This window comes from Monodon monoceros, unplaced genomic scaffold, assembly GCF_005190385.1.
Source record: "Monodon monoceros isolate NGI ecotype Baffin Bay Population unplaced genomic scaffold, NGI_Narwhal_1 Super_Scaffold_21, whole genome shotgun sequence".
Classification (NCBI taxonomy): Eukaryota; Metazoa; Chordata; class Mammalia; order Artiodactyla; family Monodontidae; genus Monodon; species Monodon monoceros.
Genome location: NW_021703778.1, coordinates 81,828,609 through 81,852,238, shown reverse-complemented (window position 1 = coordinate 81,852,238; position 23,630 = coordinate 81,828,609). Strand labels below are relative to the sequence as shown.

At 36.1% G+C, this 23,630-nt stretch overlaps 1 protein-coding gene across 2 annotated transcripts in view; it reads right to left on the bottom strand.

Moving 5' to 3' along the window:
- Positions 1 to 2,072: 2,072 nt before the first annotated feature.
- The window catches only part of SPPL2A (signal peptide peptidase like 2A), a 50,944-nt gene continuing 29,386 nt past the window's right edge, over positions 2,073 to 23,630 (bottom strand). The window contains exons 8-15 of one of the 2 annotated variants that reach the window (XM_029237502.1): positions 23,293 to 23,374; positions 22,148 to 22,222; positions 18,285 to 18,341; positions 18,036 to 18,089; positions 17,500 to 17,602; positions 14,908 to 14,982; positions 12,961 to 13,121; positions 2,073 to 4,269 (exon numbers count right to left, since the gene is read on the bottom strand). In XM_029237502.1, coding sequence (XP_029093335.1) covers positions 4,198 to 4,269; positions 12,961 to 13,121; positions 14,908 to 14,982; positions 17,500 to 17,602; positions 18,036 to 18,089; positions 18,285 to 18,341; positions 22,148 to 22,222; positions 23,293 to 23,374 — 679 coding nt within the window. In that variant the 3' untranslated portion in view covers positions 2,073 to 4,197. The remainder of the gene's footprint in view (positions 4,270 to 12,960; positions 13,122 to 14,907; positions 14,983 to 17,499; positions 17,603 to 18,035; positions 18,090 to 18,284; positions 18,342 to 22,147; positions 22,223 to 23,292; positions 23,375 to 23,630) is intronic. The other variant, XM_029237501.1, reaches the window with a different exon arrangement.

The following is a 23,630-nucleotide window of genomic DNA, read 5'->3' as shown; positions in this document are numbered from 1 at the left end:
TATGAATACCTATTAAGAGGAAAATAATTCAATAGATTTTTATGATTTGTATTTTGAATCTTAATAGAAGTATATGATAGAAAATGTAAAAGGTACTCTCACTCTCCCTCTCACTCCTGTGCTCAACCCATCTTATCCCCTCTCTTCCTAAAGAGAGCCTCTCTTTCCAGTTTCTTATGCATCTTTTCAGGTATATGGGCCTGTGGGATGAAACAAGGTTCCTCTGAACAGGACTCCTCAACATATGGTCGAGACAAAACCACTACAGATACATATCTGGGCCATCCACATCTAAGTTTAAAAAAAAAAATACCCCGTACAATGGCAGCAGGGATCTTAGTAATTTGTGAGAACATAAGCAAAGCTGCAAATGTCAGGGATGTTCATTACAACAGGTAGGATAGTTTCTTGGTAAAAAAAAGTCTATAGATATATCAATTCAATAAATATTTATTAAGAGCTATTATGTATCAATATAAATTTCCAGTAAATGACACTTATGGAATTTAGGTTTTACGGATAATTTGTCAGATTTAAAATAACCACACAATTTCATAAGTGATTATTATCATTTTCACCTTATGTGAACATGATCTAGTAGCTTTTAGTTCATTTTCAATTATTTTTCACCATTCAAAATAAAACAAACTCAAATTTTATTTTAAAATAGAATTTATTGAATACCATAGTGAATTCAATACATTAAAAAAACTGTTTTTCTTGTCAGTATTGGCACATAATGAAGAGTTTTAAAGCACTGCCAGATTAACACTTCAAAAAATTTTAAATCATGTTCCATAAAAAAATAAAGCCTAGTAGTGCTATTAAAGTACTAATTTACACTAACATATCAAAGTGTTAAAAGAATTTCACACTCTAACCTCCATCTAAGAAGTAAAAATTCAGTCATGTACTTTAAAAAAGGTTCTCATATGATCAAAAGACAACAGAAGGTATAAAACAAGCAAAACCCGCATAATTTACATTGACTTGTCTCATTGGGAAATCTCAAGGCTAACCAGATAAACTTTAGATACTGAAAAAAAATCCATATTCCAAAGCAAAATAAGTTGTTTACTTTTTATGCCTAATCAAAGAAACAAATAATGACATTAAATATTCCACATTTTTTTCTTTTAGTTGCCCCTTAATTGCAAATAATGTAGGACTATTCTAAAAAATTTAGTTAAAAAAATTTTCCCCAATGAACATTTTCTTAGATACAAAAAGCTGTCCTTATGGAAACATTAAACAAGAAAATTTACATATATGATTTTCACTGTAATATGGCCTGTATATTACTCTTATAAATCATTTTGTTTACTCTGAAAATTCAGTAGCCCAAATTGTGAGTACTACATAATTTCTTTCAAATTCCAAAAGGTTAAGTCATTTGATTCAGATCTCTTGAATTTATAGAGTATCTTTCTTCCAGGAAGCATAAACTGATTTTTACTCAGTATTTTGATTTTATTTTCATTACCCTCCCCTACCTCCTTTAGAATTACCTCTGAGGTAAATAGAGCACTGAAAATAAATTTTTTAAACTGTAAAATGGGTTGTTTGCATAACAACTTTTTTCCTTGTTAATGGGAAAATATGAAGCCTTTCAAACTAGTACAATCCACTAGTCTGAAAAGCAATTCCTGTTTGTGAAGTCTCATTAGCTGAGATCAAGTTGACATTTTAGAGACCAAACTTAAATAAATTAGTTTCTGCTTATATCTAAGGCAGAAATTAAAAAAACAAAGGAAAACTGGAAAGCTCATTTGTATTTACTCTAAATGTACCATTTCATCAAAATCTCTATGAACATGTAACTAACATCAATGAATGCCAACAGCAGATGGGTTAAAATTTTCTTCCTTCAAAAGAGAAATAAATTGCTGAGTCTACTAATAAGGTATTGCTAATCTAAAAAAAAAATCTACAAGCTAGAAGGAAACATAACATCGTAAAATATCAAAGTCCTTTCCCACAAACCTCATATTTATCTTTGCTGAACTAAACTGAAGTAAAAATCATTGACTTTACAATTTGAGGTATTTAATAATTTCTGTTTGATAAACTACAAAAATGTTCATAGGGAATTTCTCAGACTTTTTTTTTTTTTGCAGTAAGTAATCTCCTACAATATTTCTTATTGTTTTAAAGACATGTTTAGGAAAAAACCAAACTTCTCTTCCCCTTAAAGTTATTGGTGGTAGGAGGGCAAGAGAGGAAGAAATGATACAGTCTTCTAAAGCCAAATTTCCATCTCTGCTATCTTTTGCTTATATTTTGATTCCCCAAATATTTCTGCACTTTATTGTAATTTCTATAAATATTTTCAGTTCAGCTGCTAGAAGGACTAAGTACAATATAAAGTTGATATTGAAGACGGAGAAACTTAAGAAATTTCACTTTTTATGTGATTTCTATTTAATCTGTAAGATTTAAATAGCAAACTAGAACAAGGTTATACCTTCTTGATAACTAATGGTTGGATAAAGTAGAATTTGCCTCCAAGAATTAAGATTCCAGACTTCTAGATGTAAAATTTTCTCTTAACATTCTTCATAAAATGTGGTTGAGGCTTTTGAATATTCTAAAGCTGGGATAAGAATGCAGATAATTTTACTTAAAAAAGCTGTATTTTGGCAAACATTTTATTGATATTATAAATGAAAATATAGTTGGAGCTTTAACATGGCACTTAATCTGTTCTCTCTATTAGAGTCTGCCAAATAAATTAAATTCTTTGGAAAAAATTAAAACTTTATATTATAGAGGCAAAATTAACATGAACTCTTACTTGTCAGATACTTATTTGTCATTTGCCATAAACCAAATGACCCATAAGTGTATTAAGTAGAAAGAAGGGCTGACTGTCAAGGGAGCTTCTACGTCTATAAATTACCCAGCAACTTAACAATTAATCAAAAGCATCTAATTCCCTCAAATACTAAATTTAGTTCAAACATCAAAGGTCTGATCCATTTTTAAAGGCATTAGCTTTATCTTTTAATCAGTTAAACTGGCCTTAGAATGAAAAATCATGGATTTGTTCACGTATCTTGTACATTATTCACAGAGAAATACAAAATCCTGCTGTCTTTGCAATCACTTTTCATTTGGGAATTTCTTAGAGAAAATAAAAGAAAATGGAAAGATAAAGTGACCTATGACTCCCAGGATAATGTTCAAGTCCACATCTGAGATTTAGCAAAGAATGAGAAAGATTTTTTCAAGTTGGAAGATACCAAAGTGATTAGTTGGTCTAAATACTCATTTTGCAGATGGGAAAGCTGAGATACAGTTCTATTGAGCTAATAAAATTTACTCAAACTCTTGTAATTAAATTGAGACTAACACCCAGTCTCCTGTCTTCTGTCTCCAATTCTTTTCTCTGAAGCACACTTTGTATATTAGTAAACCACTCTCCATCCAAATTTTAAAAAGTTAACAGTGGTTTCCTATGGAGAAAGGAGTAGGGAATTAGAAATTTAAGCTACATCTTCAAGGAAACAGCAGAACTGAAAACTGTGGATTTCAGTTTTTGTTTCCTTTTAATGACTAGCTCTATATATTATGTTTCTCTATATCTGGCAAAATATTCTAATATAATACATATGTAGTCTGAAGTAATTTAGGTTCTCAAGTTTAAAAAAGGATTGGGATTTTTTTAAACTTATGCTACAAAAATACACATTTATATATATTCCCAAATTATATATTTCTAACCTCTGCAGTGATAAAAGGTCTAAAATTCCATTGCTGAACTGCCTTCTTACATGGTCTTAAACAGTTGTTTCTATAGAGCATAAAATTTGCATAACTCTTTACAGTAAAATCTGCTCAGAAATTCACTTTGACAAATACTTTTAACTATCATTAGAGTTGAAAGAAAGAGATTTCAGTAAGAAAAGTACAGGTGAAGACTTTTTTTTTAGAAAAATATACTGTATATATTACATCTTAAAAATTACACAGACCATATGCTTTTATTTAATGTGAAGGCACAACTTTAATGTAGTTAAAAGCAAATGTATTTTAATTACTTATCATGTAGTCGTCAGTACCAGCTCTTAAAAATACATATTTGCAAGCACAGCATTGAAGTTTCTTTCAGATTGTCAATTCAAAAGCCAATTTAAAATGGCCAACTCTATTTGTAGAAAGTCAATTGACACATTATTGCAAGTCCACATAATATTATTACTGGACAATCTGTTCACCAGCAGTCACAGGGTTTTCTTCATTTGTTGCATAGTCCAGATGGTCCATCATCTAGGCATAAATAAAAGATGTTAGGAAATGCAAATTTTCAACTTGCCCCCAGCATTCACTAATTTGGCAAAAGGAGTCCCAGTTTTTAAGAGACACAGAGTGCTCCATGGAACTGAGCACTCCTTTTGGAGCAATGTACTGTTTCAACATCCACACTCCTAAGGAAGGACATGCTCAGAGTCATTACTCTTTCAGGAAGCTTAATCATTACACTAGGGCCAATCTGGTAAGTGCTTTCTCTGGATCTTCCACTATTTCCATCTCCCAATATGAATACTGCCCTGCATGGCAGTGGGAATATCCATCACAAGATATTCCTGATGCTTATTCCAGGACACTATTCCAAGCAGTGTCCACTCCTACAAGTGGAAAAACTAAAAATGGCACCACAAATCACTGTGAGAATACTAGCTGGTTCAGAGACAGTATAACCTGGTTGACACCTTGAATTGACCTTAGGATCATTTAAAAATGATGCATGAAATATTAAAAAGACTGTATGACAAAAATTTCTACTAAGGGCAAAGAAATTAAAGTCAAATGATATCTGAAAACAAAAACAAGAATATACTTGCCATAGACTATTTTAGGGGAATTACCAGTTGAACTTCTCTCAAATGATCACTTCAGTTCCTCCCATATTCTCATAAAAATCTTTGCATGTTTGGGAATGAAGGAAGAAACACTTAAATGTTTTCAGTGTCTTTACCCTGTTCTTCAGATAAAACTCATTAAAAATAGGAAAAAAGGGACTTCCCTGGTGATGCAGTGGTTAAGAATCCACCTGCCAATGCAGGGGACACAGGTCCGAGCCCTGGTCCAGGAAGATCCCACGTGCCACGGAGCAACTAAGCCCGTGCACCACAACTACTGAGCCTGCACTCTAGAGCCCATGAGCCACAACTACTGAGCCCACGTGCCACAACTACTGAGCCCACGAGCTGCAACTACTGAAGCCTGTACACCAAGAGACCGTGCTCCGCAACAAAGAGAAGCCGCTGCAATGAGAAGCCCGCACACCACAACGAAGAGTAGCCCCTGCTCGCCGCAACTAGAGAAAGCCCGCGTGCAGCAACGACCCAATGCAGCCAAAAATTAATTAATTTAAAAAAATAAAGTGTGACCTATAAAAAAAATAGGAAAAGAAAAAGTACTTAATGTCTTTCTGAAGATTGGCAAAGATTTTTAGATTGGTGATTAAATTTAAATATTGTGATGTAGTTTTTCCCTTCTCCTTTACTAAGAAGTAGAAGACAAGCAAGATAAATGTTCCCATTTTTATAAACTGATTCTAAAAGCTTTAGTGTTTTTTGGAAGAGGAAGCAGAGAGAGCAATAATTTTCAAATGGGGTCTCTGGACATGCCAGACGAAGAAGAATACAAACATGAGCTGAGGCTTTCAGCTGACAACTGTCTCAAGTGACAGAGACAGCTTATAAAACCCAAACCTGCTGATACTCTGTGAGTCATTTCAAGCCCCTAAACAATCAGTTTTGAGGTCCTCTATTTGCCAAAGATATCCCCTAGATTAATGTAGTTGCATATTCATAGCGCTTCTGCAGTAGGTGGGGGGGGGCACATAAAAGCCAAATCAAGATAGGTAACAAAAAGACGAAGTTGTTGAAGAGCTGATTTTAGTCACAATTTAAATGAGAGAGGGAAAGAAGAAGCACATAAGATACATTTAGCCTCCCTCTTTTTCTATAGACACTCCAGTGTAAGAGGCTGGAGCTGTGGGGACAGAGAACTGCAGAATGGATGTTGGGGAAAAACCCTCTTTCTTCCCCAAGACCTGCTGATCCTGGTAGCTGTAACCTAATGAAATAATAGCCTACATAGCTCTAAGTTATAATGTGCCTCTTCTTTCCTAATCCTCTGGTACCTCATTGGCACTGTAATCGAATCTCTAAATATAGAAATATATTAGTTAAAAAGAAAAAAACTTGCAAAATCAACTTATTGAGAAGTGACATCTCTACTCTGTATTTACTTTTCTTTACTGACTTTTCAAAAAAAAACAACACAGAAAAATAAAGAGCAAACTTGAAATAGGATTTTAAAAACACAACAAAAATTAACATAGATAATAAAATTGACCAGAAAATTCATGTAAATTTTTTTCTTAATATTTGTAAATAGGCAAGCTTAATTTAGAAAAGATGTTCTCTGAAACTGGGTCGACTAACCTGGCATTTACTGATAGCTCTGAACCAATCTCCAGAAACAGCCTAATGAAATGCTCATTAAAGTGCAGGAACTGGAGAGTTGTTGATACTACAGCAGAGTTGTTCTAAGTATTTCTGTATTCTGACTTGTCAGTTACAGCTTGTGACTTCTAAAAATAATTAGAAGCAGTAGTGACATTTAACAGGGACAAACCCACTGTTTACTGGATATTAACAAACTGAAAACTTACTTCCCACCCAGAGTAAAACAGCCCATTGGAGGTTGCTGCATAAATCTAACTCCACTGATTTAGGATTAGAAACAAAAAAAATTCTCCCCAAAGGATGATTTCTATTAATTGTTCTATATGCCAAAGTAATTATGTCACCGCTTAATTTTTCTCCTTAGAGAAAAAACACCTTAACTTTCTCTACACTCATTATAAAATAAGGGAAACTGAATATTGTAGCTCTTAAAGCACTCCAGAAAAATAGTTCATAAAAAATATAGTGTAAGTAGCTTTGAGCTATAGAAAAGAATATACAATTAAGATTTCCAAACTAGTATCATTTAATGAAATCCTATAGGAAACTTTACTTTTTTGATTAGAGAAATTCATGGAAGGGCTGAATGACTCCAAGTAAAATACTAAAGTATCTCTATGAAGTCTCTAAGTTTCAGCAAAAAACAAGGTATAATTTGTCCTTTGAAAACAGTATAAAAAGGCTATCAGGGCTACCTATGACTTTTAAAAATCTACAGTGGAAAAGTCCTGCTTTCTACTACTCTTACACTCAATGCTAATATCAGGCATTAGAATGAATCAAATGATAACAGCATAAACAAATGTGCTGTTAGATTCTGATTTTAATTTATATTATTTGCTTTACATTTGATTTTTTTTTCAAAACAGTAGCAAAAACTTTTGGCACTTGCAAAAAATGGTTATATATAAAGACTGTAGAGATATGTCTAGTTTAATGTTTCAAAAGTGCCACACTTTTACAATACCTTATTAACATTTTTGGTAATTTTATGAAGGCTGCTAAAACACAACCCAGAAGCTTACACACACACACAAAAGTGATTAAAGGTCAGTGCCTTAAGGACTGAACATTATAACTGCTTTGCATGAAGAATTTCCATAACATAGACTGAGAATTTACAGTGTACAAAACACTGTTATCAGCACTGTGGGTTCCTAACACCTAGGAGCTAATAACTTAAGTGAGGGAAGCACACACAAATATCTACACTACAAGGCAGGTGTCAACAAGTATTTAAAGTCAAAGTCTAAAGAAAATATGGGGAAAGGTGAACCTGATTTCAGTTGGAGAACTCTTGGATATCTGCTTGGAGAAGGCAGATCTTGAGTTGGGAGTTATATAAGGGATATTCTGGAAAGAGATACTGGAGGTAGGGGGAGAAGAGGGAAAGGATTATTATACTGTTAGGCAAAGAGATGAACCAGTAATGGCCTGAGGGTTGTCTTCAGGGCTGATTCTCAGGCCTCTCCTACACTAAGTCCATACCTAGTCTCCCTTTATTTTCCCAGGCTTGTTGAGGTTCCCTGTTCTACTTCCAAAGCCTCTGCTAGCCTTATCTGATTTCAACATCCACTTGCCTCACTAAGCTTTGGGCTAACCTACCTCTATAGATTAGATTCTCCTACCTCCCTGTAAGTCCAACCTCATTTTATGAACGAGGAGTCTTCAGAGATTAAATAATTTGCCAGAACTGATGCCAAAGCTATAATATACTGTCTTCCACAAATGACAACATTTGAGCTAAATTAAGTTGGACTTTAAAGGTTGGACAAAAGGTATGAGAGATTTTCTTTTTTCACATTAACAGAAGGCATTACATTCTATAACTTTTAAAAAGGCTAGTTTTTTTGGAAAAATAGACTCTCTCCTGGCAGCAGTTTATAATATTCTGCAACTAGCTTGCCTAAAATTTCAGGAAATGTCCATGCTTAATATTTTCTGTGGGAAAATGACCATGTTTAACAAAATCTTTTCTCTGAGGCTTCTGATGGCCTTTTACAAATAAGTTAAAAGGAAGCAGATTTAACAAAGACCCAAAGTTTTAATATCCAAACCAGGAAAGTAGAAATCAGTTAATGAATTGAAAAATAACCACCAAACCAACAAATAAACCAAAACAAGAAAACTCAATTCCTACAAATAATAATAGCAAATACATTTATAGTGCTAACAACGTGCCAGGTACTGTACTAAGCAATTTGCATCTATTACAGCAACATTCTGAAGCAGGTTGATTATTATCCCATCTTACATTGGAGGAAACTGAGGCACCGAGAAGCTAAGTAACTTGCCTAAGGTCACATGTCTAATAATTAACAAAATCAGAATTCAGACTTAGGCAGTCTGGCACCAGACTCCATGCTTTTTATTACTATGTGGTATTTTATATTCTGAATGCCTTATGTAATAAAATTATGATACCACACTACAAAAGTGAGAAGTGTATTACCAAAATTGTCTTATTTTTTGACACTTTAAGATGGATTTTCCTACAATCAACTGTCTTATTTACTGTCTCTGTCTTAGAGTGAAGGCCCTGGAGACCATCCTTCTGTAACTATTTACTATGGCTTTGTGTCCAGCTGCAATGATCTTTAACTTTATATGTAGCTGTTGTGAATCAGAATCATCATTTCTTTCAAGGTCACAATTTTTAAGAATGAAACTTGAATGGTCCAGGGCAGAGCACTTATTCATAGGGAATATAAATGCATCCCTTGGTTGAAGTCCATTCTTACCCACCATCCCCATTCTCCTCAATAAAAAGCATGGAGAGAGAAAGGTGCTATAATAAACCACCCGACCCTTAAAGCTGCATTAAAGGGGAAGGAAAATTTTACAAGTAAAAATAAAATGCTGGTGATGAAAATAACAACAAACATACTTAATTCTGTAAGATAGTACCATGTGCTCTCATTAACTGTCCCAAATTTAAACTTTAACCCTAAACAAAGTTTCCCCATGTTGCTCACCCTCTTTGTCCTGATTTACCTCATAATCAGTTAATAAGATAAGTGCCCCTAAAAGGAGAAACCTCTTGGCCACAGTTCTGTCCTGAGCCTTTTCTTCTCCCTCTACATTCTCACTCACGGAGTATGCTAGTGACACTCCCAAATTTCTGTCTCTAGCTAGGCCTGTCTCCTGCATATCAGGAGATGTTTATTCAACTGCTTACTTCTCTTTTCCTGGTAGTCCCATAGGTATTCTGAAATGTCCAACATTGAATTCATCATCTTATCTCTCAAATCTGTTGCCCTTCTTAATCTCAGTGAGTGGTGTCACCATCCACCCACTCAGCTACCCAAGTCAAAAATCTTGGACTCCACTTCCTCTCCCAACACTGAATCTATCACCAGATCACATTAATTATGCCTCTAAATTTCTCTTGACCTTGTTCTCTTCTCTCAATCTCACTACCTTTCTAACTCTGGCTACCACTGCTTCTAATTGTAATAGCTGCCTCAAGTTTTGCTCCCTCCTCCAATCCATTTTCTGGATTTCTTAAAACTCTTAAAATGGTCTCCAGTGTTCTTAGGATAGAGTCCAAGCCCTGGAACGTGGCTTACAAGACCCTACAGACTCTTTCCCTTGCTTCCTTCTCCAGTTTTCATCTCCTACTGCTCCCCTATTCTTACTCAATAGGATAGCCATCCTAAACTTCATTTCGTTCCTAAATCTGTCAATGCTCTTCCCTCCAAGCATTTTTTTTTTTTTTTTTTTTTGCTCTACACTGGCCTCTCACTGCTGTGGCCTCTCCCATTGAGGAGCACAGGCCCCGGATGCACCGGCTCAGTGGCCATGGCTCACGGGCCTAGCCACTCCGAGGCATGTGGGATCTTCCCGGACGGGGGCACAAACCCGTGTCCCCTGCACTGGCAGGCAGACTCTCAACCACTGTGCCACCAGGGAAGCCCCCTCCAAGCCTTTGAAGTTATGGTTCTCTCAATATGGAAAACATGGCTCAGTCTTAAAGTCTCAACATAAACTTAACATTCTTTTTTTTTCTTTTTGGCTGTGTTGGGTCTTTGTTGCTGTGCACGGGCTTTCTCTAGTTGTGGCCAGCGGGGGCTACTCTTCGTGGCAGTGAGCAGGCTTCTTATTGTGGTGGCTTCTCTTGTTGCAGAGCACAGGCATGCGGGATTCAGTAGTTGCAGCACGTGGACTCAGTAGTTGTGGCTCGCGGGCTCTAGAGCGCAGGCTCAGTAGTCGTGGCGCACAGGCTTAGTTGCTCTGTGGCATGTGGCATCTTCCCGAACCAGGCACCAACAGGGAAGTCCCATAAACTTAACATTCTTTAAGAAGCTTCCCTTCCTCAAATCACCTTTGACTGTCTCAAAACCATAAGCACTGGGTGTCCCACTTCTAGTTTTCATGGCACCTGCCATAACTAACATTCATCACACTTTATTGTTAGTGACTCTATTTGTATCGTCCACTAGACTCTAACTTTCAAGAGGCCATGAGAGTAGGCCTGCTTCTAACTTGCTCATCTTTTATCAACAGCTCATACAACAGTACCTGGCTCAATAGAACTGCTCAATAAACATTTGCTAAGTGAAGAAACAGAAAACTATTTTTAAAACATGATGACAAAGAGCACTTCTTGGGATGTGACTTTCAAAAACTAGTGTTAGGGACTTCCCTGGTGGCACAGTGGTTAAGACTCCGTGCTCCCAACGCAGAGGGCACAGGTTCGATCCCTGGTCAGGTAACTAGTTCCCACATGCATGCCACAACTAAGAGTTTGCATGCCACAACTAAGGAGCCCATGAGTCACAACTAAGGAGCCCACCTGCTGCAACTAAGGAACCTGCCTGCCACAACTAAGACCTGAAGCAACCAACCAAATAAATAAATAAATATTAAAAACAAAACAAAACAAGTATTAGAGTATGTGTTGTAGGACATACTTTTACTTTTCAAAATCTATAAAACATTCCATGTGGGTGTCCTCTTTATGGAAGTTACAAGCTGTCTTACTAGTTTAGTCAAGGACCTTGTGGCCATAAACTAATTCTATGTGTATAAATACAAGTTGAGACAATGGCATTGTGAGGTAGGAAAGGCAGGTATTTATCCTAATCTCAAAGAAATTATAAGACTTAACCCAAAGAATTCTAAGCTGGTGCTTTTTTCAATTACAGTAGTCTAACTTAATGTGCTAATCACCTCTTGTTAAATAAAGATGACACTACAGGGCTTCCCTGGTGGCGCAGTGGTTGAGATTCCGCCTGCCGATGCAGGGGACACGGGTTTGTGCCCCGGTCCAGGAAGATCCCACATGCCGTGGAGTGGCTGGGCCCGTGAGCCATGGCCGCTGAGCCTGCGCGTCTGGAGCCTGTGCTCCGCAACGGGAGAGGCCACAACAGTGAGAGGCCTGAGTACCGCAAAAAAAACAAAAAAAAAGACACTACAACCAACCACAAGGTGGATATGAACTTTGAACTGTTTATCTACTAACAGAATTGCAGCCATCTACCCAAAGTATCTCTATTTTTGTTCATGTGATCACTGACATGCATGCATGAGGGTGGATGACAGAGGGTAGTTTGTTGTAATAGGGCAAAGAAGAGCTAACTGCCTCATGAAGGGATCAATGCCATGACCATGACCTCAACAGGCAAGGGTTTCCCAACCCTCTTTAATTTCGAAGCAAACAAACAAACTTTACAGGAATACCAAGAACATTTAGGAAAAGAAGAAAGGGGTTTAACTTCAACGAAGAAATAACTCAAACATGATAGATTCTGGTATCTGATATTCTCTGTTCTAGGAATTTTACAGAAAGATTAATCTTGATCAATTTAAATCTGAGGGGCTTCCCTGGTGGCGCAGTGGTTGGGGGTCCGCCTGCCGATGCAGGGGACATGGGTTCGGGAGGATCCCACATGCCGCAGAGCGGCTGGGCCCGTGGGACATGGCCGCTGGGCCTGTGTGTCTGGAGCCTGTGCTCTGCAATGGGAGAGGCCGCAGCAGTGAGAGGCCCACGTACCAGGAAAAAAAAAAAAAAAAAAAAAAAAATCTGAAATGAGTGCCCTCTTTCATTTCGTTAGGCCCATTTAGATGCTGGAGAGAGTACTTTTTATCTGCAAAATCTCAGGACTCTTACTATAAATAGCTAATGTCAGTATCAAAATTTATTACTTAAACAAGGGTTTTATCTTTCATGAAGGCGACTTTTGTGTGGATTTTGAAAACTCATGTTGAAATGCCGTTTTGATTTTCCCTGATGCCCTCCCATGCTTCTTGGTAGTTTTATCTTGAGTCACCAGAATTTTGGCATCAGATTGCAGTGGGGATGAGAACTGATGATGCAGCAGGTGAATAGTAAGGGGGAAGTAGTGGAAAAAACTTAGGACATCCTGACAAATTCAAGGCAACTTTTTGGCATGTAAAAGCTTTGATATATACAAGCAGTTCCCATCCAAAGTTAGGCAGTGTCATAAGATAACTTGGTAACCAAGATATAAGCACATACCTGATAGCCGCTACCTTTCCAGAACTTTTTCATTTCCTTACGTCTCCAAGCAACAACTGAGGCAGTAATAAGTGTGCAAGGTACTAAATAGAGGAGAGCAGGTTGCCCCTTTTTCATCAGCACCAGAACAACAAATGTAAGTATCATACCGACGGCATAGGCTGCGAGAAGAATATCAAGTATCAGCAATTTCTATATGCTATCAAAGGTGGATTTTAACTCTGTCACTAAAGTACTGGTTTTCGAATACTTCTAAGGACGTTTTTGCCCTATGACTTCTTTTCATAATTTCATTATTTTCCTAGATAGTAGTTAGGAGAGACATTCTACAGAGCTTCTGAAAAATTTGGAAACTGGTTAGTGGTTTCATTATAATTACCCTAATCGTTAATCATTGATAAAGATAATAATTCAAGGAAGCCTCAATTATCTGCCACTATTAAGGATGTTGAGTTGTTCCACATTTTAGGTAACTAAAATCTGTGCCTCTAGGTACTAAAGTTTGCTTTTAAAAATCTTCCTAATATTGATTATATACTTCCTGGTCTTCTTCAACAAGTGCATACCAAACATCATTTGATCTTTTATTAATGATTGAGGGTCTCATCATGAACACAGGATCTCAGAATATTGGAGCTAGAAGGGCCTTTATGGACAATGCAGTCCACCTTCTTGCTTTATAGATGAGACAATGGAGGACCAGTGAAGTTAAGTGAGTTGCCCAAAGTTACACAGCAGAGTTGACAGTCCTATTATCTGTCTTTTCATTGAGTTCTTTTATTCTATCACACTGATTGGTGCTGGACTCTAATATGTTAATACCTTTTGGGAGTACTATACTTAATGGCCTCAGACTGCTTTTCTTATTTCTTTATAATTTCCCCTTTTTCATCCTTTCACTTACTTAGCTGTTCTTTCTTACTGTCAGGGTAACTATTTCTAGCAACACCCTTTTCTACCACTAATGTACACTTTTAATTTACTAGATTTAATTCCATTGTGGAATTGAAAACCTTGCTAGAACAGTATCTAAATGGCTCTGGTGCAGGCCATTTACCTAAGAAAAAAGAACTTTGGTGTACAGACTTTGAGATATCTATTTGATATGTTCAGAAGCAGAAAAGTATTTTTTGGCTTACAGCCTGTTCCTGTCTGTTTTCGATAATAGAAATAAAAGGATGAGTGACAACTACCGCTGCTGTCCCAGGTGAAATGTTATTGTGCCATAAATTTATTTATATTAATACGTAATTATTGTACCGTATTTTTAAAGATTATTTATTTATTTTATTTATTTTTGGCTGCATCAGATCTCAGTTGCGGCACGTGGGATCTTCATTGAGGCACGCAGGATCTTTCGTTGCAGCACACGGGCTTCTCTCTAGCTGTGGCATACGGGTTCTCTCTCTCTAGTTGTGGCACACATGCTCCAGGGTGCATGGGCTCTGTAGTTGTGGCGTGTGGGCTCTGTAGTTCGCTGTAAGCAGGCTCTCTGAGGTGAGTGAGCTCAGTAGTTGTGGCATGCTGTTGTGGCATGTGGGCTTAGTTGCCCCACAGCATGTGGGATCTTAGTTCCCTGACCAGGGATCGAGCCCATGTTCCCTGAACTGGAAGGTGGATTCTTTAACAGTATAGGGACCACCAGGGAAGTCCCTATACTGTATTTTTTAAAAATCTAGTATTATAGAATTTATTGACTACTTATGTGCCATGTGCTTTAATAAGAATTTTATGTGTAGAACCCAAAGTTTTTCTTTCACATATAATTTCCTTTTTAAACCTCCAAAACCTTGTGATATAGGTAGTAAAGTATAATTATCTTTTTGATGGAAAAAATATGTCTGATTCATTCATGGTGAAGAACTAGAATCCAGGACTCCTTATTTTTAGACCTTTTCCTACAGACAGTACAATTCAATATAATAAAAAGAAAAAACAAAAACTTACCAACTGTGGAGGAAACATAGTATATAGAAGAACCAGCCTGAACATCAAATCTTCTACAGTATGCAATCAACAGGCCTAAAAAAACACTCTACATTATTTTCTTAAAACAACAACAGCAATACAAATTCAACTGTTAACTATGGCAACAGAACATGTTGTATTGTATCTAACCTTCATTTTTGCATCATTAGAACATTAAACTACCTCAAATTCTGGACAAAATTTTACATGCTGATTTTTTTAAACTTAATACCATATATTAAACATTTTCCTAAGCCATCAAACAGTCTTTAAAGATATGATTTTTATTAGCTGCTTAATATTCCATCTCATGGAGAAATTTTTCTAATATTTCTGTGGTATCACTTGTAATGTCTCCTCTTTCATTTATAACTTTACTGATTTGGACCCTCTCTCTTTTTTTCTTGGTTAGTCTAGCTAGAGTTTTGTCAATGTTGTTTATCTTTTTAAAGATTCAACTCTTGGTTTTGTTAATCTTTCCTATTATTTTCCTGTTCTCTATTTATTTTTGCCCTAATCTTTATTATTTCTTTCATTCTGCTAACTTTGGGCTTAGTTTGTTCTTCTTTTTCTAGTTCTTGTAGGTGTAAAGAAAGGTTGTTTATTTGAGATCTTTCTATTTTCTTGATGTATATGCTTATCAGTGTAAACTTCTTAGAACTGCTTTTGCTGCATCTTGAAATGCTGTGCTTCTCTTTTCATTTGTCTCACAACACATTTTTACTTCTCTTTTAATATTTTCTTTGATCCACTGGTTGTTCAGGAGTGTGTGTTAATATCCACGTGTTTGTGAATTTTCCAGTTATCCTCCTGTTACTGATTTCTAGTTTCATTCCACTGTGGTCAGAAAATATACTTGGTATGACTTCAATCTTCTTAAATTTGCTAAGATTTGTTCTGTGGCCTAACATATGATCTATCCTAGAAAACGTTCCCTGTGTGCTTCGGAAATATGTGTATTCTGCTGTTGCTGGATGGAATATTCTGTATATGTCTCTAGTCTATTTGGTCTCTAGTGTTGACAAAAATTTTTAAATGTATCATCAAAAAAAAATGTACTGAAAGAGCATCAAAGAAGACAATTTCAAATTGTGATCAAAGAAATCTCTTTTCCAAGGAGAATAAAATAATTTGGAATTTTAATACAGAGAGTTCAAATGGCAATGAAATATAAGCTTTAATTTGTAAGCATGCAAGTGTACAGGAAAAAAAAATTTATTACCTATTTAAGAAATGTGTTGAACCTCTCCAAAGAAGAAATCTCAGACTGTATTTATTTGCTAAACACTATTATGAAACAGTAAGAATGACATTCAACTGCTTAAAAATATCCGAAAATAATTTTACTATCTTTATTAGTTGTTTCAGTTAATTAGTTTTGGTCCTTACATAATTAATCAAATACGATTCTTGGTAGTTCCTTGTTATTTTTTACTATATTTGCTGTTTAATCAACATTTCCATACATTAAAAACAGTGATATCCATCCCCCCCAAATTAGAATTTAGCTTTTAGAATTAAGTCACATATTATAAAACACTCTGCTTTTTGGGGAAATATTTGTTAGTGACCTTTGTCATTTACTTCAAGAATGCAGTATTTACATACGATCACACTATTTTCACCAATTCTATGCTATGTGCTTTTTATAGCACATGGTGTGGGACTGGTAAAGTTGGGGATAAGTTTAAAGATATTCAAGAAACCTTAAGTTTACTCAGCAGAATGCTTTCCCTACTTAATCAATTATGTGAATGGAGACTCACTGAGCTAAGAGAGCTGCTACACTGGTCTTTGCGATCCAGCTCACACGGCAACAGTTTTTGCTTATTTCTCTATCCAGCTTTACTATGTCAATGAAAGGGCTTTTTCAGAAGAGCCAGTACTCTTTACCCAGCCACAGGCAGTTAGTACATAAGGAGACTATAAGAAAAGTGAGGAAGGAAAAACTCTCAGCTGATTGAGAAACATTATTAATTATTTCTACACTATATTATTCCTGGGCTGGGATTAACTTTATTCTACAGGTAGCCCAGTGAGGAAAATAATGCAGAACTGCAATAACTGTCAGAGAAGACATGCTAGGAGAAGGTGATCAATTTCCACCACATGCTGTATTTTTTTTGCATTATAGTGCCCTACAAGCTATTGTTGTTCTACTATGTTTTCCTCTTGGTCATGACCTTGCTTAGTATTCCTAAACCACTTTTCCTAGAATATAACTATTATTTTATTATGATACATTTGGTAATATTAAATTCAACTTTTAAAAGGGGATTTGTTATATACTTTCTTGGGAAAGAAGGTCAAACTGATACTAGTTACTTCTTCTAAGACACTTTTTGAGCCATGGAAAGTATACTTTGGTTGTTACTATTTGGGCTTTATCTTCTACCCCCCAAAACACTTTTTCTCCACCTCTGTCTCTGTGGCTGATCCCAGCTCTAGCTATAGCCAGAAATACTTAATACAGAGTAGGTAACTTTTAACATTTGACATTTGATACTATACATATGACAATGTTAAACCATCAGTATATTTCCACTCAAATTGTTACAAACAACCGCTTACCTGGTACAATAATGTCTCCAAAACCCAATATTGAAACTGGCATGAGGCACACACTCATTACTGAGAAATAGGCCAGCTTTGGTACCCTGATGACTACTGGTAACTGTAATTACAAAAAAAAAAAAAAAGAGGCCACCAATAAACCTCTTAGGAATCTTTACCCATATCTTTAGAAATGGAAGGAATGATATTAGAATAATTGTTTTAACATTTGAGAATTAACATTTTAGGAAAGCTTAGAATCAGAGAACATAAATTAGGCATATATATACTCTGAATTTATAGAAAGCTTGAAAGAAATAGATATGTAGTTTTGGAAAAACAAAACCCAACACACATGTAGGGTTAACAGTATTAATCCAGTATCCGCATATCTAACCTTTTTCTCTTTCCTTTTTACCAAAAATAGGACTCAGGCCTTGAAACTTTTTTTTTTTTTTTTTTTGGCAATCTGGATTTTTTTTCCCCAAAGAAGAGTCTTGTCTCAGAGGGTATGATTTAAAGTCCAATGAACATATCTGAAATACAATCCTTACTTTCTCATGGGGAGCTGAGGGTTGAGCAGTGGCTTCCACCAAGTTTCCATCATTCTAGGATGAAACCCAAGTCAATAGGTATTTAATAATTTAGAATAACTAATAAAAGGGCTATATTTTGTGAGAAATAAAGTTTTACAATACCTTAACATGCACTACGTAACCAATGAATTATACAAGAAGGCAAAATTATTAACTGGACACACACACATACACTGGCAGCCATTTGTAGTTAATTGCCATCCCTACCTTTTCATTATTTCCAAAAGGTCCAGCTGCAAGTTCAATCATGATGCTCTCACCATTCTAAAATTGAGAAGAAAGATGAAAGAAATTGTTCAATCACTTAAAGGGAACAATCTGCCAGTGTTCAAGACAGATTTGACCCCATGGCTCATGGCCTACTGTAAGCTGATGAAAAATGGGTTGTAGACTGATTTTTTCCTAAAACGGTCTCTGTAGATAGCAAAACTCGGAGTCATCTAAGACAAATTTCATCTAGCATGCTGTTCCACTTTATCAGCGCTCAACAATTATCAGAAACTTACAGATAAACCACACAAAGATTATCCAATTGAGTCTGAGCACTGATTTATGCTGACAACTAATATCTAGCATTTCTAATGGGCTATAAATTTTAAGTGCTTTTAATTACATTTGTCATATACTATGTGTCCTTAGTCATTCTTAGCAATAACAATGAACAGACACACAAGAAATATTGAAATTTTTTATATTTAGATTTGTAATAAATATTGGTAACTTTATTTACATTTGACCTTCCGACTACTCACCACAATAACAATGAAGCCAAACTTGAAAAGACCCAGCCCTAAAGAACTTGAGAACATTTCTCTATCCTGACTCCTGTCCAATTTCAGCCCTGCCTGCTTTTTATGCACCAATCAAAATATTAACCTTAGCCGAAGTTTTTCTTTGTGTATGCCTAAGGTCTTTTTATGTGGGCTGTGTTTATTAAAAAGTTATTTCCTGACAGCCAAATCTACTGGGGAGAGGGAAAACATTCAGATGTAGCTAAGACTGCATGAGCACCCATCTTACACTTCACATTATGATAAATACATGCCCCAAATAGGTAGTCGGAAGATAAATAAATGCTGAATTTTAGGAAAATTTGATTGATTAACTATCCTATTTGCCATGTGGGTGGGGTGCATAGGAGAAATTACTTGAGTATTTTTAAGAAGACTTAAAATATTTTTAAGACTCACTGACACCTGAGCTGACTAGAAAGAAGGCTAAAATCCTTAGTTACAGAAATCTTTTCCTCATGTTAAGCTTCGGGTTACAGAAGGGTTAAATCACAGGAATTTATGAAAATAAACTAATATTAAATACAAACTCCCATGATATGATTCAATTTCCAGATAGAGTTCACATTGGTTCATTTTTGAATTGCTATTTAAAACATTTAACTGAAGACCATTATTAACATCCTCTTATACATTCATAGATATCTACCTGAGTAACTACTATTTGCAAGATACTATACCTAGTATGGTGGTGGATGAAAAAAAAATGAAGACAGGCTCTTATTACCGGTACTCCTATGGCTACCTGTCCTGCCAACTCATTAACAGTCTACTAATACCAGGGTCAAGAACATGTTTAGAATGTCTAATATTTAATCCTTGAAATTTTCAGTGAAAACCACAAAAATCAGAAATTACGTATCTAATTTTCATTTTGAGTTGCCTAACAAACAAACCAGACTGAGAAGAAGGTGTTAAGGTAAATCTACAACAGTGAACACTAAAGAGCACTTCAATCTTTTCCAGTGGATCAGATTACTAGAAATCACATTCCTAGTCACTGGGAACAAAGAAGGAAAAAAAGAAGATGAAAAATTCCCTAAGCACAGAAGAAAGAAGACTCAAAGACATCTTTATTATTACCATATACCTTTAATATACTAAAACTTTTTATGTGTAGCGAATGGACATAGTTTGCTGGCAGACAAGTTTGGCATTTATAAAGTGATACTAGTGTTAAAACAGAATGGAAAAATTATTTTTTAAAGAGTTTAGTTAGGGGCTTCTCTGGTGATGCAGTGGTTAAGAATCTGCTGCCAATGCAGGGGACACGGGTTCGAGCCCTGGTCCGGGAAGATCCCACATGCCTTGGAGCAACTAAGCCTGTGTGCCACAACTGCTGAGCCTGCGCTCTAGAGCCCACGCGCCACGACTACTAAGCCCACGTGCTGCAACTACTGAGCCCATGTGCCGCATCTACTGAAGCCCGCACACTCTAGAGCCCGTGCTCTGCAACAAGAGAAGATACCGCAACAAGAAGCACGCGCACCTCAATGAACAGTAGCCCCCACTTGCCGCATCTACAGAAAGCCCGTGCACAGCAAGGAAGACCCAATGCAACCAAAAATAAATAAATAGAGAGTTTAGTTATAGTTTATAGCTATGCCCACTGTGCAATATATGTATCATATGGTATAACTACGTGCTGACTTATGGAAATGCCTTTGTAGAGAGAGTGCTTTACTTTCATTATGAGATCTCTGATGGAGTGACTTATAGAAACATATTTTTTTTAACCAAATAAATTGACACAAGCTAGAACAGCTTTGGAGAGAACTTTAAAATATGCTTTAGTAAATTAACAATTTTGTTATAATCCATAATACTAGTGCTATGCTTTTTTAGGTTACTATTGCAAATGAAGTCAGTGAGCCAGATGGCTCATCATTAAAGCATGGAAAGGTGCTAATGTTTTGGGACAGTTAACTACGTTTGTTACCTAGTTGCAATTTTAGCTCCCCAATGGAGCACATGTTTGTCTTATGCCATTATAGCAAATATCAGAAATGCAGAGATTGCACAGATAGTAGGGGCTAAAGAATAAAGAACTACTAGGGAAAAAAGCAGTGATTATAATATCAAACACTAAATATATGAGGGTGACAAAGGATAAAGAAATGATATAAAGTTACAAAGCAAGACTCAAAGTGGGGAAAGTGGAAGAATTAAGCAATAATTAAAAATATGTTCATGAGACAGGAACAGGCACAAGGTAGAAAAACTGGGCAACGAAGGACTACCACACTCATCCAACACCTCTCCCTTATTCTAAGAACAGCACCAGGATTTTATTGAGGAGCTAATGGTAAAGCTGGGAATAGATGACCTATTTTTTTTAAATTTACTTTCATTTATTCCAAGGATATTTATTGATCACTTATGAGGGTCAAAACACGTGAGAAAAGTAAAAATACAAATATGAGAACAAATATAACTTATAAGTGAAGGGACTATTATTTGTGTTACAATAATTACTTTCAAATTCATTCATAGCAGAATTTATTAAGATTTAAAACGTGACAAGTGATTCCAGATTTTTGATCAGTCAACATTCGACAGATAATGAGTGCTATGATTCTAAACTCATGGAAAAAGCCAGTCTGAGACAATGAACATATGGACAGAAGCAGAAAGGGAGAGCATGTGCCCCTGAGTCTAGTTTCTCCTGAGGCCAGGCCCAACCTGGCCTTTGCACATGTCCTGGGTAGATGGGACCTCTTTCATATAGAAAGGTTAGGTTGGGTTCTGGCAGTGGCAACCAAAAGAATCCTACTGATGGAAAGAGAGGATGGAATGCTAGCAATACTCCCTCACCTAACTGATTAGGAAACTGAGGGCTAAGTGACTAGCAGCCCAGGGTTATAAAGTTACAGACCTACACTTGAGGTCTTCAGACTTTCAGTGTGGTGCTCTTTCTTAGTCTCACACTAGGGTTACAGATATGAAAGTAGTAATGACACTTTTTTTATTCTTTTTGCTGTCTATATTCTCTATAGCACATATTTATAGTTTTACAATAATAAGAAAAGTTACATTAAAATGGGTAGGAAAATTTATAGATATTCTCATGTTTACATCAATCAGGACAGATTTTTTTATTTAGCAGAATGGCTTAAAGGCTTAAAAATATCCTCTACTAAAAGGCCAATTTCAATGATAATTCTCTTAAGAGAATTAAAACTCAGTCAGTGGTAAACATCTGCAAAGTCAATACTCTAAGAGCATGTTTAAGATTCTCATCTTTTAGCATGTTTCTCATGGATTTCAAAAATATCATACCTTTGTGATGAATGGTGTTATGAAAACAAAAAATACATCATAGAGGAGGAGAAGGCTTAGAAGTATCACACATGACTGTTGAAGAAAGAAACAAATTTAAAGGTCAAACTTCCCATATCTAAATTAAGAGATATTATTTTACAAATACAAATAAACATGTAACATACATTTGAACACTTTTTAAAGGCATTTAATGTTATTACTATTTGTAGTTTTATTCTACAAATCACATTCAAACTTTTATCTGCTTTAAGTCATTCTTTTTTTTTTTTTTTTTTTGCGGTACGCGGGCCTCTCACTGCTGTGGTCTCTCCCGTTGCAGAGCACAGGCTCCGGACGCGCAGGCTCAGCGGCCATGGCCCACGGGCCCAGCTGCTCCGCGGCACGTGGGATCCTCCCAGACCGGGGCACAAACCCGCGTCCCCTGCATCAACAGGCGGACTCCCAACCACGGCACCACCAGGGAAGCCCTAAGTCATTAGTACTCGTTTTTGTAATTTAAAATAATACAAGGAAAAACAGGAGCGTTATTTTAAACCTCTGCAGTCCAATATGCATTGAAGGACTGAAGGACTGAAGGACTGAAGGACTGAAGGACTTCCCTGGTGGTCCAGTGGTTAAGACTCCACGCTCCCAATGCAGGGGGCCTGGGTTCAACCCCTGGTCAGGGAACTAGATCCCACATGCATGCTGCAACTAATAGTTTGCATGCCGCAACCAAGGAGCAGGCAAGCCGCAACTAAGGAGCCCATGAGCTGCAACTAAGGAGCTACCTTCCGCAACTAAGGAGCCCACACACAAAAAAATCTCTGAATCAAAGAAATGTTCTTCCCTGATATCTAGTCTTGCACAGATTATATGAATTTGGCATATTATATGAATGATTAAAAATATTTTAGCTAGCAAATTAGTGGTTGCTTGGGGTTGGGGATTAGGATTGACTGCTAAAGGGCATGATAGAGCTTTTGAAAAGATAAGAAATATTCTCTAATTGATTGGGATGGTGGTTACAAAGTTACATATTTGTAAAATTTCAACAGTCTGTACACTTGAAATGGGTGATTTAATTATCTGTAAATTATACCTTAATAAAGTTGTTTTAAAAAGAAAAAAATTATTTTAGCTAGCAAAGTAGTATACTTTACCTTGAAGTTGGGTAACTTCAGTGTTTTAATTAAATTCAGACAGAAAGCAATCCCTAAGATATCCTGTAAAATCCAAGCCCACCTAAAATCAAAAGAAATTACTCTATTGTTTTACTCAGTTATTTTTAAATGGAACATTTCAAAAGAAACAGATCACTAAAGTAATACTGTTCAATTGCTATGAGTACTCAATTATTAAGCAGCAATTATAACAACAGAAAAACCTCTTATATTCTCCATATTTAGTAATTTACTGTCCTAGTAGAATAATGAATACTACTACTACACTAAGAAAAAGTTGAAAGGCTACCTCAGAAGAATGTATATCACGCAAGTGC